Genomic DNA, 15671 nt, shown 5'->3' on the forward strand with positions numbered 1-15671 from the left:
ATTAGTTTAAAAAACTTGTAATTATTTTATTATTTTCTGTAATTTAGTGTTTGTTTTTTTCGCACTTTAGATAATTGTATTTAATTGCAGTTAATTTAGGGAATTAATTTAAATTATAGTGTAGTGTTAGGTGTAATTGTAACTTAGGTTAGGTTTTATTTTACAGGTAAATGTCTTTATTTTAACTAGGTAGCTATTAAATAGTTAATAACTATTTAATAACTATTCTACCTAGTTAAAATAAATACAAAGTTGCCTGTAAAATAAAAATAAACCCTGAGATAGCTACAATGTAACTATTAGTTATACTGTAGCTAGATAAGGGTTTATTTTATAGGTAAGTATTTAGTTTTAAATAAGAATAATTTATTTAATTGTAGTAATTTTATTTAGATTTATTGTAATTATATTTAAGTTAGGGGGGGTGTTAGGGTTAGACTGAGATTTAGGGGTTAATACATTTAATATAGTGGCGGCAACGTTGGGACGGCAGATTAGGGGTTAATAAAATTTAACTAGTGTTTGCAAGTCGGGAGTGCGGCGGTTTAGGGGTTAATATATTTATTATAGTGGCGGCGATGTCCGGTTCGGCAGATTAGGGTTTAAAAATGTTATTTTAGTGTTTGCGATGTGGGAGGGCCTCGGTTTAGGGGTTAATAGGTAGTTTATTGGTGTTAGTGTACTTTTTAGCACTTTAGTTAAGAGTTTTATACTACGGCGTTAGCCCATAAAACTCTTAACTACTGACTTTAAAATGCGGTACCAGGCTTGACAGGAGAGGGAGTATCGCTCACTTTATGGAAGACTCGTAATACCGGCATTAGGCAAATCCCATTGAAAAAAATAGGATACGCAATTGACGTAAGTGGATTTGCGGTATTTTCGAGTCTGGCCAAAAGAAGTGAGCGATACACCTATACCTGCAAGACTCGTAATACCAGCGGGCGTTAAAAAGCAGCGTTGGGACCTCTCAATTGTTTGGCGTGAAACAGATCTGCACAAGGACCTAAGTGTGAGGAGGGAGAGACAAGCAGTAAAAATGACATATAATGCTATTGTTTTAGTTAAATAAATATATTTAGATTATTATTATTATTATGGTAATGGTTGTTTTTCCTTAGATAAATAAAACTATTAAATTTATATTATTATGGTAATCATTTTTCTCCTTCCAATAAAGTACAGCTAAAAAGTTGATCAAATAGGAACGTATTAAACTGGAGATATTTCAATTTCCAATAATTTCATGTATTTCAATGACCTATCTATGTATTTCTAATTATGTTAGCAAGTGTTGCTAGTGAGGGAGAATTTAAAAGAGATATGACAGAACATGTCAGATATAGTAAGAAATGTAATAAAGTTCAGACTTTTTTTTTTCTTTAATAATTTAGATTTGGATTTCAGTCCTACATATATTATATGAGAATCACCTACAATTAACAGGAGCATTTTCATCTGTGTGTTTTACTGGAAAGAGATGATGGCTCTAAAATGTCTCTCTCTCCCCTAATAAAAACCTCCCTGTGTATAGTGGGGCAGATGATCTGTATCCCTCAGACACATCACACACGTGCACTCACCTGTACTGATAGTGTCACTGATTTCCTGCTTCACAGCTTCCAGATTACTCTTTACATACAGATCATTTGTTTGTTCAACATTAAGTGTGACTTCAGTCTTAACACAACCTGCATATATAATGTAAATATGGTCACATTTTTCCTTTTTAGCACTTAGCGCTGAAGTTGTAATATTAGACACACACATACAGTCACCTGTACCCTAAATCCCTCCACTACATCACTTACTTGTGACATGAGTTCCTCAGACACGTCACACATATACACTCACTTGGAATTATGCACCCCTCAGACACATCATACAAGTACACTCACTTGGACGCTGCACCCCTCATACACATCACAAACATACACTAACTGTGCCCTGCATCCCTCAGACACATTACACAAGTACACTCACTTGTACCCTGCATCCCTCAGACACACCACACACGTACATATACTCATTTAGTCCATGCAACACTCAGACACATCACGAACGTACACTCATCTTTACCTCTTTAAACTGAATCCCTCAGACACGTCACACAGGTAAACTCACCTGTGACCTGCGTCCCTCAGACACATCCCAAACATACACTCAAAAGGTCCATGCACCCATCAGACACCTCACACATGTACACTCACCTGTGCCCTGCATCTCTCAGACATATTACACACTTTAACTAACCTGTGACTTGCGTCTCTCAGACACATAACGCACACATACACTCACCTGTACCCTGCATCCTTAAGGCACATCATACATGTATACTCACCTGTGCCCTGCACCCTTCAGACACACCACACATATACACTCACCTGTACTGATATTGTCACTGATTTCTTGCTTCAGAGCTTCCAGTTTATTGGTCTGTTCAACATTAAGTGTGACTTCAGTCTTAACATCCCCTGCACAGATCATATAAATATGGTTACATTTTAGCACTGAACAAGGAACTTGTAATATTAGACACATATACACTCATCACTGAAATACACCCTGCATCCCTTAGACACATCACACAGCTACATTCGCCTGTACCCTGCATCCCTCAGACACATCACACAGCTACACTCACTTGTACCCTGCATCCCTCAGACACATCACTCACATACAATCGTCAAGAAAGAGAATAAGAGAAGAAGCACTTAGGGTTGCAACTAACGATTATTTTCATAATCGATTAATCGGACGATATTTTTTTCGATTAATCAGATAAAAAAAAAGAATCAATAATATAAATAAAATCCACATACTCAGTGTTACACATATAAACTTTAGACTAAAACTTTATATTAACACAAGTGTTTGTCCAACTTTTAAGCAGCAGAGCACAGGTTTATAATTAAGCAAAACCAAACCACAACCTGTTTGAAAAGAAGTAGAACTAGAAAGTGGTATAATATAACTGTTTATGATATTCTGTTTTTCACTCTTTCAGAAACTTTGCATTGAAATGTAAAAATGTCAACATGACACATACTCCTGGCAGAGGCTGGCTCTCTTTTTACAAGCTATATTGCATATATATATATATATATATATATATATATATATATATATATATATATATATATATATAGCCTGCAAGAGAGAAGAGGCGCTCAGATGGTGTTGAGGTGCTTGAGATGCATAAGTCCGCTTTAAAAAATGTACTCATTGGAGTAATGCAGCTGGTGCTGTGCACAGACCAACTAATTGCAAATCAACTAATTGATTATGAGATTCGTTGACAACTATTTTCATAATCGATTATAACGATTACTTGTTGCAGCTCTAAAGCACTATTGTGGCACACTAGAATACTATATGGGGGTAATGCTTAATATCATAATAGGAGGAGGAAAATGGGGCTATCTGGATTAATTATTAAAACTTAACTTTTACTCAAATTATATATTAAAAGGGTTGAATGCACAAACATTTGAAAACAAAATAAAAAACATATAGGGATGAATGCTCCCTGTGTGTATAACCGGGTACTATTAATTCCAAACCTGGTTTATAGAATCATCAAATATATGGGAGGAAATTAGGTAGCGTTAATAAAGTAGTGTAAATCAGCCAAACAGGCTGATATCTATTGCCACTAATTACCAGGGTTAAAGGGACAATCAAGTCCAATCATCCAGTCATGATTTAAATAGGGAATGTAATTTTAAACAACTTTCCAATTTGCTTTTATCACCAATTTTGCTTTGTTCTCTTGGTATTCTTAGTTGAAAGCTAATTCTAGGAGGTTCATATGCTAATTTCTTAGACCTTGAAGACTGCCTCTAATCTGAATGCATTTTGACCACTAGAGGGCATTAGTTCATGTGTTTCATATAGATAACATTGAGCTCATGCACGTGAAGTTACCCTGGGATGTAGATCGCTGACAGATGAGTGGGCCTCTGCCCAACTGATTATCTTGGATACTTCTATCATCGCTAAGGAACTCCTTGTTCCCCCCTGATGATTGACATATGCCACAGTCGTTATGTTGTCCGACTGGAATCTGATGAATTTGGCCGAAGCCAACTGAGGCCACGCCTGAAGCGCATTGAATATTGCTCTCAGTTCCAGAATATTGATTGGAAGTAGAGACTCCACCTGAGTCCAAACACCCTGAGCCTTCAGGGAGTTCTAAACTGCACCCCAGCCCAGAAGGCTGGCATCTGTTGTCACTATCACCCACTAGGGTCTGCGGAAACAAGTCCCCTGGGACAGATGATCTGGCGACAACCACCAAAGAAGAGAGTTTCTGGTCTCTTGATCCAGAATTATCTTTGGAGATAAATCCGCATAATCCCCATTCCACTGACCGAGCATGCACAGTTGCAGTGGTCTGAGATGAAAGCGAGCAAACGGAACAATGTCCATTGCCGCTACCATTAATCTGATTACCTCCATACACTGAGCCACTGATGGCCGAGGAATGGACAGAAGTGCTCGGCAAGCATTCAAAATCTTTGATTTTCTTACCTCCGTCAGAAATACTTTCATGGCTACCGAGTCTATCTGAGTTCCCAAGAAAGGAACCCTTGTCTGTGGAACAAGTGAACTCTTCTCTATGTTCACCTTCCAGCCATGAGTTCTCAGAAAAGACAACACTGTGTCCGTGTGAGATTTTGTCAGATGATATGTTGACACCTGAATCAGAATATCGTCCAGATAAGGCGCCACCGCTATCCCTTGCGGTCTGAGAACTGCCAAAAGAGACCCTAGAACCTTTGTGAAGATTCTGGGTGCTGTGGCCAACCCGAAAGGAAGAGCCACGAACTGATAATGTTTGTTCAAGAAGGCAAACCTTAGAATCCGATGATGATCTTTGTGGATTGGAATATGAAGGTAAAAATACACACACAATATAACCCTCAAGCATAAAACCAAAAAGTTTTAAGTGCCAAAAATAAAAAAACATAAAACATCGTTTTTTATATTGTCTCCCATGTCACATAATGCCCAAATATCAACTAATGATAAATATAAAATAGGGACTCCAGTAACACCCCTCTTATTAAAATAGGTTTTACTGCTTACCCCATTCCCATACAGGGAAATAATGCCAGCCAGTTCTGATACGCCAAGTCTCCTCAGAAAAAAAGGCTGCACATACCTTAATGCTGCTTGTAGCATGAAACCGGTCTCCACACTTAAGATGTCTCATGGTTACCTTCAGAAGTCTTGTGGGAACCAGCGTGGATCTTAGTTACAAATGCTAAGATCATCAAACCTCAGGGCAGAAATCTTCTTCCATATCCCCCTGAGGAAAATAGTACGCACAGGTACCATTTAAAATAAAAAACTTCTTGATTGAAGAAACTAAAACTAACACCTCACTTTACCATGTCTTCCTAGTATAACACAGGCAAAGAGAATGACTGGGGGTGGAGGGGAAGGGGAGGGTTTATATATACAGCTCTGCTGTGGTGCTCTTTGCCACTTCCTGTTAGCAGGAGGTTAATATCCCACAAGTAAGGATGAAATCCGTGGACTTGTCATATCTTTGTAAAAGAAAAAGGGATTATCTTCATTTTTAAACAACAAAAAATTCTGGTGTTGACTGTCCCTTTAAGCTACCAGAATTCAACCCTAAGGAGTTAAAGTAGTACTGGAATGAGTGTTGAGGTCAGTAATTACCGGTATGTATCTAAGGCTATAATTGTCCACAGCAAAAAGTTAGCCGTGGGGTAGTATGCTATTAAGTTATCAGTTCACCAGTAACAAGGAGGAGCTTAACCGTGGAGCTATAGATAAAAACAGTCAAAATGACTGAATCCTACTACCTTTTAATACCAAGGATCAGCTGTACACAAATCCAGCTTTTAGGCTAAATCCAACGTTAGGTGGTTATAATATATCCATCGGCCAAAGAGGCTGAATCCTTTTACCTTATTATTACCGTAGGAGTAACTATTCCAAAGTCCAACTCATAAACCTAAAGCTATGTGTTATAATGTACATGTAAGTAGTGATTATATAAGCCTTTCAAATACACAGCCAAAGTGGCTGGAATCATTAACCTTTTGTTTTAACGTAACTAAGGATTACTCTAATATTCACTCCTGTCAGAGCTAAAATAAAACTGAAATATCAACAAACAAAATTTTCAAAAGAATACCAGGATCGCATGCAAATGACAGCGGTTAGGGACTATATAGAATTAGAAAACACAAACAGGGAGCAGTGCGATTGCCTGACGCGCGTTTTACAACTGCTTTATCAAAGGCACCGGCTGCACCTTCAATCTTTACTCCTTTATATAAACTCCTTAGAGTTGGATTCTGGTAGCTTAACCCTGGTAATTAGTGGCAATAGATATCAGCCTGTTAGGCTGATTTACACTACTTTATTGTTCCTCATTAGCACTACCTAATTTCCTCCCATATATTTGATGAATCAATAAACTTGGGAGCATTCATCCCTATATGTTTTTTATTTTGTTTTTAAATGTTTGTGTATTCAACCCTTTTAGTATATAATTTGAGTAAAAGCTAAGTTTTAATAATTAATCCAGTTAGCCGAGTTTTCCTCCTCCTTTTATGGTATTAAGCATCACTCCCATATAGTATTCTAGTGTGCCACAATAGTGCTTCTTCTCTTTCTTGACATTTACATATAGGCACTTGGCACTGCCCTCCTAAAGGTATATACTTCCGTAGGAGGGATTTAGGTGATTGTCTACCCTGCCTCTTTGATTTAATAATCAAGGAATATTTTGTTACTCACATACAAGCACCTGTACCCTGTATCCCTCAGACATGTCACACACGTACACTTACCCGTGACCCACTTTCCTCAGACACGTCACACATACACAGCTACATGTGCCATGTGGCCCTTGGATAGGTGATACACATTCACTTTTATATGCCATGATTTGCTTAGCCACAAAACTAACTTTTAGCGCGTTCCCCTTACAGACAAACACGTATACTCACTTGGACCCTGCGTCCCTCAGGAAAATTACACACACTCACCTGTGCCCTGCATTCATGAGATGAAGCTCAACCTTTAACCTTAGTGTGACGCTGCACACAATTATTATCAGAGACATGACATTGTCGGATAGATTCAGAGAGCATGTCATGTTAATAAAAGTAAATTAGAAAGTTGTTTATCTAATGTTTTGTTCTCTTTGTATCCTTTGATATCAAGAACATGAAGAATAATAGCTAATGGAAATAAATTGGAAAGTTATTTATTATTGTATTCTCTCTCTCTGAATCATGAAAGAGAAAAACTGGGGTTTCATGTCTATTTAACGAGGCTGAAATTTAGTTAGTGCACCCTATACTTAGAATGAATAGAGCAGGATGTGCTACTCTCTCTCATATTACATTAGCAAGCAAAGCGCATTACAAAATAGCACTGGAAAAATTAGTGCTTAAAATCTTTCATGATTCAGATAGAGTGAAATTTTATACAACTTTCAAATTTACTTCTGGTACCAAGTTAATGAAGCAAATGCTGTTATGTTTTGTTGAAGGAGCAGCAATGCACTACTGGGAGCTAGCTGTACAGATCAAGTGAGCCAGTGACAAGAGGCATATCTGTGAAGGCACCAAACATGAGCTAGCTAGTAGTGCATTGCTGCCCCTGAGCTTACTAAAGATAAGAGAACACAGAAAATTAGATGATGATAGAAGTAAATTGGAACGTTGTTTTAAAGTGATAGTAAACAATGACAGTGTCAAACACACGGTCGTATAGTAATTAAAAATTTAAATGGACTTTCATTCATGAAATCTTTTAAAACGCTTGTTTTTTGCAAATAATTACTTTTAAAATCCTTTAATTTACCCTCTGTTCCTCCGCCCGTATAATCGCCGCCATTGATTTTGAAAGTCACGTTTTTTGAACGTGCAATCAAAATCCAGGCCAGTCGGCGACTATAAAATAACCTAACAAGCCCCTTGTTTTCTAAGCGCATACACTACGTTAGATTGCAGGCTCATAGTCTGATAACACGCGCAATATTTCATTTAGTGTATGTGAAACATTGTATCTTTAAGATCGGAGCATCGCCGATTGTAAGGAATGTGTAAAAAAAAAAAATGTTTTTAACGGATCAGCTGCTTTCCACATCCTGTTGCATCAAATAAGGCAATTTATTTATTTCGGCATTAGAAAATATTATTTATTTTAAATATTTGGAAATGTTTCTAATTATAAAGTCAATTGCTGATTTGTAAAACAAAAACAATTTAATCGATGTACTGCTGAACTCTATTAGACAATGGTTTCTATAGTTTGATTACGATTCAATGGCCTCTATGTATGAAGCCGTCTACTTTCCTGCATTCGCCGGCCCAATACGCTCGCCTACCATCTCTGCCGCGGACCTGAATACGTTCGCCAAAGTTATCAAGAAAGCTGTCAAGAAGCCGCGCACCAAGTACGGCGCGATGAGCAGCGGACTGTTAACTGACAGTCATCGATCTCGCTGCTCATCAGCTTCTTTGCAGCTTTCTTGCTAGCCTGTTACTAAGCACCCACACTAAACTACACTGTTTTACCCCCTAAACTGCCGCTCCCGGAGCCCCCCGCACCTAAATAAAGTTATTACCCCCTAAACCGCCGCTCCTGGACCCCGCCGCAACTCTAATAAATGTATTAACCCCTAAACCGCCGCTACCAGACACCGACGCCACCTACATTATACATATTAACCCCTAATCTGCTGCCCCCTATACCGCCGCCACCTATATTAAAGTTATTAACCCCTATCCTGCGGATCCCGGACCCCGCCGCAACTAAATAAAGTTATTACCCCCTAAACCGCCGCTCCTGGACCCCGACGCCACCTACATTATACATATTAACCCCTAATTTGCCGCCCCCTATATTAAAGTTATTAACCCCTATCCTGCGGATCCTGGACCCCGCCGCAACTAAATAAAGTTATTACCCCCTAAACCGCCGCTCCTGGACCCCGCCACAACTCTAATAAATGTATTAACCCCTAAACCGCCGCTCCCGGACCCCGCCGCCACCTATATTATACACATTAACCCCTAATCTGCCGCCCCCATACCGCTGCCACCTATATTAAAGTTATGAACCCCTATCCTGCGGATCCCGGACCCCGCCGCAACTAAATAAAGTTATTACCCCCTAAACCGCCGCTCCTGGACCCCGCCGCAACTCTAATAAATGTATTAACCCCTAAACCGCCGCTCCCGGACCCCGCCGCCACCTACATTATACATATTAACCCCTAATCTGCCGCCCCCTATACCGCCGCCACCTATATTAAAGTTATTAACCCCTATCCTGCAGATCCCGGACCTCGCCGCAACTAAACTGTTTAACCCCTAAACTGCCGCACCCGGAGCCCACTGCCACCTACATTACATTTATTAACCCCTATCCTGCCCCCCACTACACCGCCGCCACCTACATTAAACTCATTAACCCCTAAACCGCCGCTCCCGGACCCCGCCGCAACTAAATTAAATGTTTAACCCCTAAACCGCTGCTCCCGGACCCCGCCACCACCTATATTAAAAACTTATTAACCCCTATCCTGCCCCCCTATACCGCCGCCACCTATATTAAACTTATTAACCCCTAAACCTAAGTCTAACACTAACACCCCCCTAACTTTAATAAATCTAAATAAAACTTACTATTATTAACTAAATTATTCCTATTTAAAAATAAATACTTACCTGTAGAATAAACCCTAAGATAGCTACAATATAATTAATAATTATATTGTAGCTATTTTAGGATTTATTTTTATTTTACAGGCAACTTTGTATTTATTTTAACTAGTTAGAATAGTTATTAAATAGTTAATAACTATTTAATAGCTACCTAGCTAAAATACTTACAAAATTACCTGTAAAATAAATCCTAACCTAAGTTACAAATACACCTAACACTACACTATCATTAAATTAATTAAATAAATTAACTACAATTACCTAAAATTAAATTCAATTAAATAAACTAAACTATAGTACAAAAAAAAAAAAAAAGAATTACAAAAAGTTTAAACTAATTACACCTAATCTAAGCCCACTAATAAAATAATAAAGCCCCCCCCCCCCAAAAAAACATAATTTATGTAAGAACTTACCTGATAAATTCATTTCTTTCATATTAGCAAGAGTCCATAAGCTAGTGACGTATGGGATATACATTCCTACCAGGAGGGGCAAAGTTTCCCAAACCTCAAAATGCCTACAAATACACCCCTCACCACACCCACAAATCAGTTTCACGAATAGCCAAGAAGTGGGGTGATAAGAAAAAAGTGCGAAAGCATAAAAAATAAGGAATTGGAATAATTGTGCTTTATACAAAAAAATCATAACCACCACAAAAAAGGGTGGGTCTCATGGACTTGCTAATATGAAAGAAATGAATTTATCAGGTAAGTTCTTACATAAATTATGTTTTCTTTCATGTAATTAGCAAGAGTCCATGAGCTAGTGACGTATGGGATAATGACTACCCAAGATGTGGATCTTTCCACGCAAGAGTCACTAGAGAGGGAGGGATAAAATAAAGACAGCCAATTCCGCTGAAAAATAATCCACACCCAAAATAAAGTTTAAATTTTATAATGAAAAAAACTGAAAATATAAGCAGAAGATTCAAACTGAAACAGCTGTCTGAAGTACTTTTCTACCAAAAACAGCTTCAGAAGAAGAAAACACATCAAAATGGTAGAATTTAGTAAAAGTATGCAAAGAAGACCAAGTTGCTGCTTTGCAAATCTGATCAACCGAAGCTTCATTCCTAAACGCCCAGGAAGTAGAAACTGACCTAGTAGAATGAGCTGTAATCCTTTGAGGCGGAGTTTTACCCGACTCGACATAAGCATGATGAATTAAAGATTTCAACCAAGATGCCAAAGAAATGGCAGAGGCCTTCTGACCTTTCCTAGAACCGGAAAAGATAACAAATAGAATAGAAGTCTTTCGGAAATTCTTAGTAGCTTCAACATAATATTTCAAAGCTCTAACTACATCCAAAGAATGCAATGATTTCTCCTTAGAATTCTTAGGATTAGGACATAATGAAGGAACCACAATTTCTCTACTAATGTTGTTGGAATTCACAACCTTAGGTAAAAATTCAAAAGAAGTTCGCAACACCGCCTTATCCTGATGAAAAATCAGAAAAGGAGACTCACAAGAAAGAGCAGATAATTCAGAAACTCTTCTGGCAGAAGAGATGGCCAAAAGGAACAAAACTTTCCAAGAAAGTAATTTAATGTCCAACGAATGCATAGGTTCAAACGGAGGAGCTTGAAGAGCCCCCAGAACCAAATTCAAACTCCAAGGAGGAGAAATTGACTTAATGACAGGTTTTATACGAACCAAAGCTTGTACAAAACAATGAATATCAGGAAGATTAGCAATCTGTGTGTGAAAAAGAACAGAAAGAGCAGAGATTTGTCCTTTCAAGGAACTTGCAGACAAACCTTTCTCCAAACCATCCTGAAGAAACTGTAAAATTCTCGGAATTCTAAAAGAATGCCATGAAAAATGATGAGAAAGACACCAAGAAATATAAGTCTTCCAGACTCTATAATATATCTCCCTAGATACTGTAACATAGTATTAATCACAGAGTCAGAGAAACCTCTTTGACTAAGAATCAAGCGTTCAATCTCCATACCTTTAAATTTAAGGATTTGAGATCCTGATGGAAAAAAGGACCTTGCGACAGAAGGTCTGGTCTTAACGGAAGAGTCCACGGTTGGCAAGAGGCCATCCGGACAAGATCCGCATACCAAAACCTGTGAGGCCATGCTGGAGCTATCAGCAGAACAAACGAGCATTCCTTCAGAATCTTGGAGATCACTCTTGGAAGAAGAACTAGAGGCGGAAAGATATAAGCAGGATGATACTTCCAAGGAATTGACAATGCATCCACTGCTTCCGCTTGAGGATCCCTGGATCTGGACAGATACCTGGGAAGTTTCTTGTTTAGATGAGAGGCCATCAGATCTATTTCTGGAAGTCCCCACATTTGGACAATCTGAAGAAATACCTCTGGGTGAAGAGACCATTCGCCCGGATGCAACGTTTGGCGACTGAGATAATCCGCTTCCCAATTATCTATACCTGGGATATGAACCGCAGAAACTAGACAGGAGCTGGATTCCGCCCAAACCAGAATTCGAGATACTTCTTTCATAGCCAGAGGGCTGTGAGTCCCTCCTTGATGATTGATGTATGCCACAGTTGTGACATTGTCTGTCTGAAAACAAATGAACGATTCTCTCTATAGAAGAGGCCAAGACTGAAGAGCTCTGAAAATTGCACGGAGTTCCAAAATATTGATCGGTAATCTCACCTCCTGAGATTCCCAAACCCCTTGTGCCGTCAGAGACCCCCACACAGCTCCCCAACCTGTAAGACTTGCATCTGTTGAGATTACAGTCCAGGTCGGAAGAACAAAAGAAGCCCCCTGAACTAAACGATGGTGATCTGTCCACCACGTCAGAGAGTGTCGTACAATCGGTTTTAAAGATATTAATTGAGATATCTTTGTGTAATCCCTGCACCACTGGTTCAGCATACAGAGCTGAAGAGGTCGCATGTGAAAACGAGCAAAGGGGATCGCGTCCGATGCAGCAGTCATAAGACCTAGAATTTCCATGCATAAGGCTACCGAAGGGAATGATTGTGACTGAAGGTTTCGACAAGCTGATATCAATTTTAGACGTCTCTTGTCTGTCAAAGATAGAGTCATGGACACTGAATCTATCTGGAAACCCAAAAAGGTTACCCTTGTCTGAGGAATCAATGAACTTTTTAGTAAATTGATCCTCCAACCATGATCTTGAAGAAACAACACAAGTCGATTTGTATGAGATTCTGCTAAATGTGAAGACTGAGCAAGTACCAAGATATCGTCCAAATAAGGAAATACCACAATACCCTGTTCTCTGATTACAGACAGAAGGGCACCGAGAACCTTTGTAAAAATTCTTGGAGCTGTTGCTAGGCCAAACGGCAGAGCCACAAACTGGTAATGCTTGTCTAGGAACGAGAATCTCAGAAACTGATAGTGATCTGGATGAATCGGAATATGCAGATATGCATCCTGTAAATCTATTGTAGACATATAATGCCCTTGCTGAACAAAAGGCAGGATAGTCCTTGCAGTTACCATTTTAAATGTTGGTATCCTTACATAACGATTAAATATTTTTAGATCCAGAACTGGTCTGAAGGAATTCTCCTTCTTTGGTACAATGAAGAGATTTGAATAAAACCCCAGCCCCTGTTCCAGAACTGGAACTGGCATAATTACTCCAGCCAACTCTAGATCTGAAACACATTTCAGAAATGCTTGAGCCTTCGCTGGATTTACTGGGACATGGGAAAGAAAAAATCTCTTTGCAGGAGGCCTTATCTTGAAGCCAATTCTGTACCCTTCTGAAACAATATTCTGAATCCAAAGATTGTGAACGGAATTGATCCAAATTTCTTTGAAAAAACGTAATCTGCCCCCTACCAGCTGAGCTGGAATGAGGGCCGCACCTTCATGTGGACTTAGGAGTTGGCTTTGATTTTCTAAAAGGCTTGGATTTATTCCAGACTGGAGATGGTTTCCAAACTGATACCACTCCGGAGGATGAAGGATCAGGCTTTTGTTCCTTGTTGTGACGAAAGGAACGAAAACGATTATTAGACCTGAATTTACCTTTAGATTTTTTATCCTGTGGTAAAAAAGTTCCTTTCCCTCCAGTAACAGTTGAGATAATAGAATCCAACTGAGAACCAAATAATTTATTACCCTGGAAAGAAAGGGAAAGCAGAGTAGACTTAGAAGACATATCAGCATTCCAAGTTTTAAGCCATAAAGCTCTTCTAGCTAAAATAGCTAGAGACATATACCTGACATCAACTCTAATGATATCAAAGATGGCATCACAAACAAAATTATTAGCATGTTGAAGAAGAATAATAATGCTATGAGAATTATGATCTGTTACTTGTTGCGCTAAAGCTTCCAACCAAAAAGTTGAAGCTGCAGCAACATCAGCCAACGATATAGCAGGTCTAAGAAGATTACCTGAACACAAATAAGCTTTTCTTAGAAAGGATTCAATTTTCCTATCTAAAGGATCCTTAAAGGAAGTACCATCTGCCGTAGGAATAGTAGTACGCTTAGCAAGAGTAGAGACAGCCCCATCAACCTTAGGGATTTTGTCCCAAAACTCTAATCTGTCAGATGGCACAGGATATAATTGCTTAAAACGTTTAGAAGGAGTAAATGAATTACCCAAATTATTCCATTCCCTGGAAATTACTTCAGAAATAGCACCAGGAACAGGAAAAACTTCTGGAATAACTACAGGAGATTTAAAAACCTTATCTAAACGTTTAGATTTAGTATCAAGAGGACCAGAATCCTCAATTTCTAATGCAATTAGGACTTCTTTAAGTAAAGAACGAATAAATTCCATTTTAAATAAATATGAAGATTTATCAGCATCAACCTCTGAGACAGAATCCTCTGAACCAGAAGAACCATTATCAGAATCAGAATGATGATGTTCATTTAAAAATTCATCTGAACAATGAGAAGTTTTAAAAGACTTTTTATGCTTACTAGAAGGAGGAATAACAGACATAGCCTTCTTAATGGATTTAGAAACAAAATCTCTTATGTTATCAGGAACACTCTGAGTATTAGATGTTGACGGAACAGCAACAGGTAATGGAACTTTACTAAAGGAAATATTATCTGCATTAACAAGTTTGTCATGACATTGAATACAAACAACAGCTGGAGGAACAGCTACCAAAAGTTTACAGCAGATACACTTAGCTTTGGTAGCTGCAGCACCAGGCAGCGATTTTCCAGAAGTATCTTCTGACTCAGTTGCAACGTGGGACATCTTGCAATATGTAAAAGAAAAAACAACATATAAAGCAAAATTGATCAAATTCCTTAAATTACAGTTTCAGGAATGGGAAAAAATGCCAGTGAACAAGCTTCTAGCAACCAGAAACAATAAATAATGAGACTTAAATAATGTGGAGACAAAAGTGACGCCCATATTTTTTTTTTAGCGCCCAATAAGACGCCCACATTATTTGGCGCCTAAATGCTTTTGGCGCCAAAAAATGACGCCACATCCGGAACGCCGACACTTTTGGCGCAAAAGAACGTCAAAAATGATGCAACTTCCAGCGACACGTATGACGCCGGAAACAGAAAAAATTTTGCGCCAAAAAATTTCGCACCAAGAATGACGCAATAAAATGAAGCATTTTCAGCCCCCGCGAGCCTAACAGCCCACAGGGAAAAAGTCAAATTTTAAGGTAAGAAAAAAATGATTGATTCAAATGCATTATCCCAAATATGAAACTGACTGTCTGAAATAAGGAATGTTGAACATCCTGAGTCAAGGCAAATAAATGTTTGAATACATATATTTAGAACTTTATAAAAAAAGTGCCCAACCATAGCTTAGAGTGTCAGAGAAAATAAGACTTACTTACCCCAGGACACTCATCTACATGTTGTAGAAAGCCAAACCAGTACTGAAACGAAAATCAGCAGAGGTAATGGTATATATATATATATAAGAGTATATCGTCGATCTGAAAAGGGAGGTAAGAGATGAATCTCTACGACCA

At 38.6% G+C, this 15671-nt stretch overlaps 1 protein-coding gene across 2 annotated transcripts in view; it reads right to left on the reverse strand.

The window, feature by feature from the left end:
* The window catches only part of LOC128657224 (gastrula zinc finger protein XlCGF57.1-like), a 129755-nt gene that overhangs the window by 46061 nt on the left and 68023 nt on the right, over nt 1–15671 (reverse strand). The window contains exons 5-6 of one of the 2 annotated variants that reach the window (XM_053711488.1): nt 2385–2474; nt 1584–1691 (exon numbers count right to left, since the gene is read on the reverse strand). In XM_053711488.1, coding sequence (XP_053567463.1) covers nt 1584–1691; nt 2385–2474 — 198 coding nt within the window. The remainder of the gene's footprint in view (nt 1–1583; nt 1692–2384; nt 2475–15671) is intronic. The other variant, XM_053711489.1, reaches the window with a different exon arrangement.

Source organism: Bombina bombina, chromosome 4 (assembly GCF_027579735.1).
Source record: "Bombina bombina isolate aBomBom1 chromosome 4, aBomBom1.pri, whole genome shotgun sequence".
In the NCBI taxonomy this organism is placed as follows: domain Eukaryota; kingdom Metazoa; phylum Chordata; class Amphibia; order Anura; family Bombinatoridae; genus Bombina; species Bombina bombina.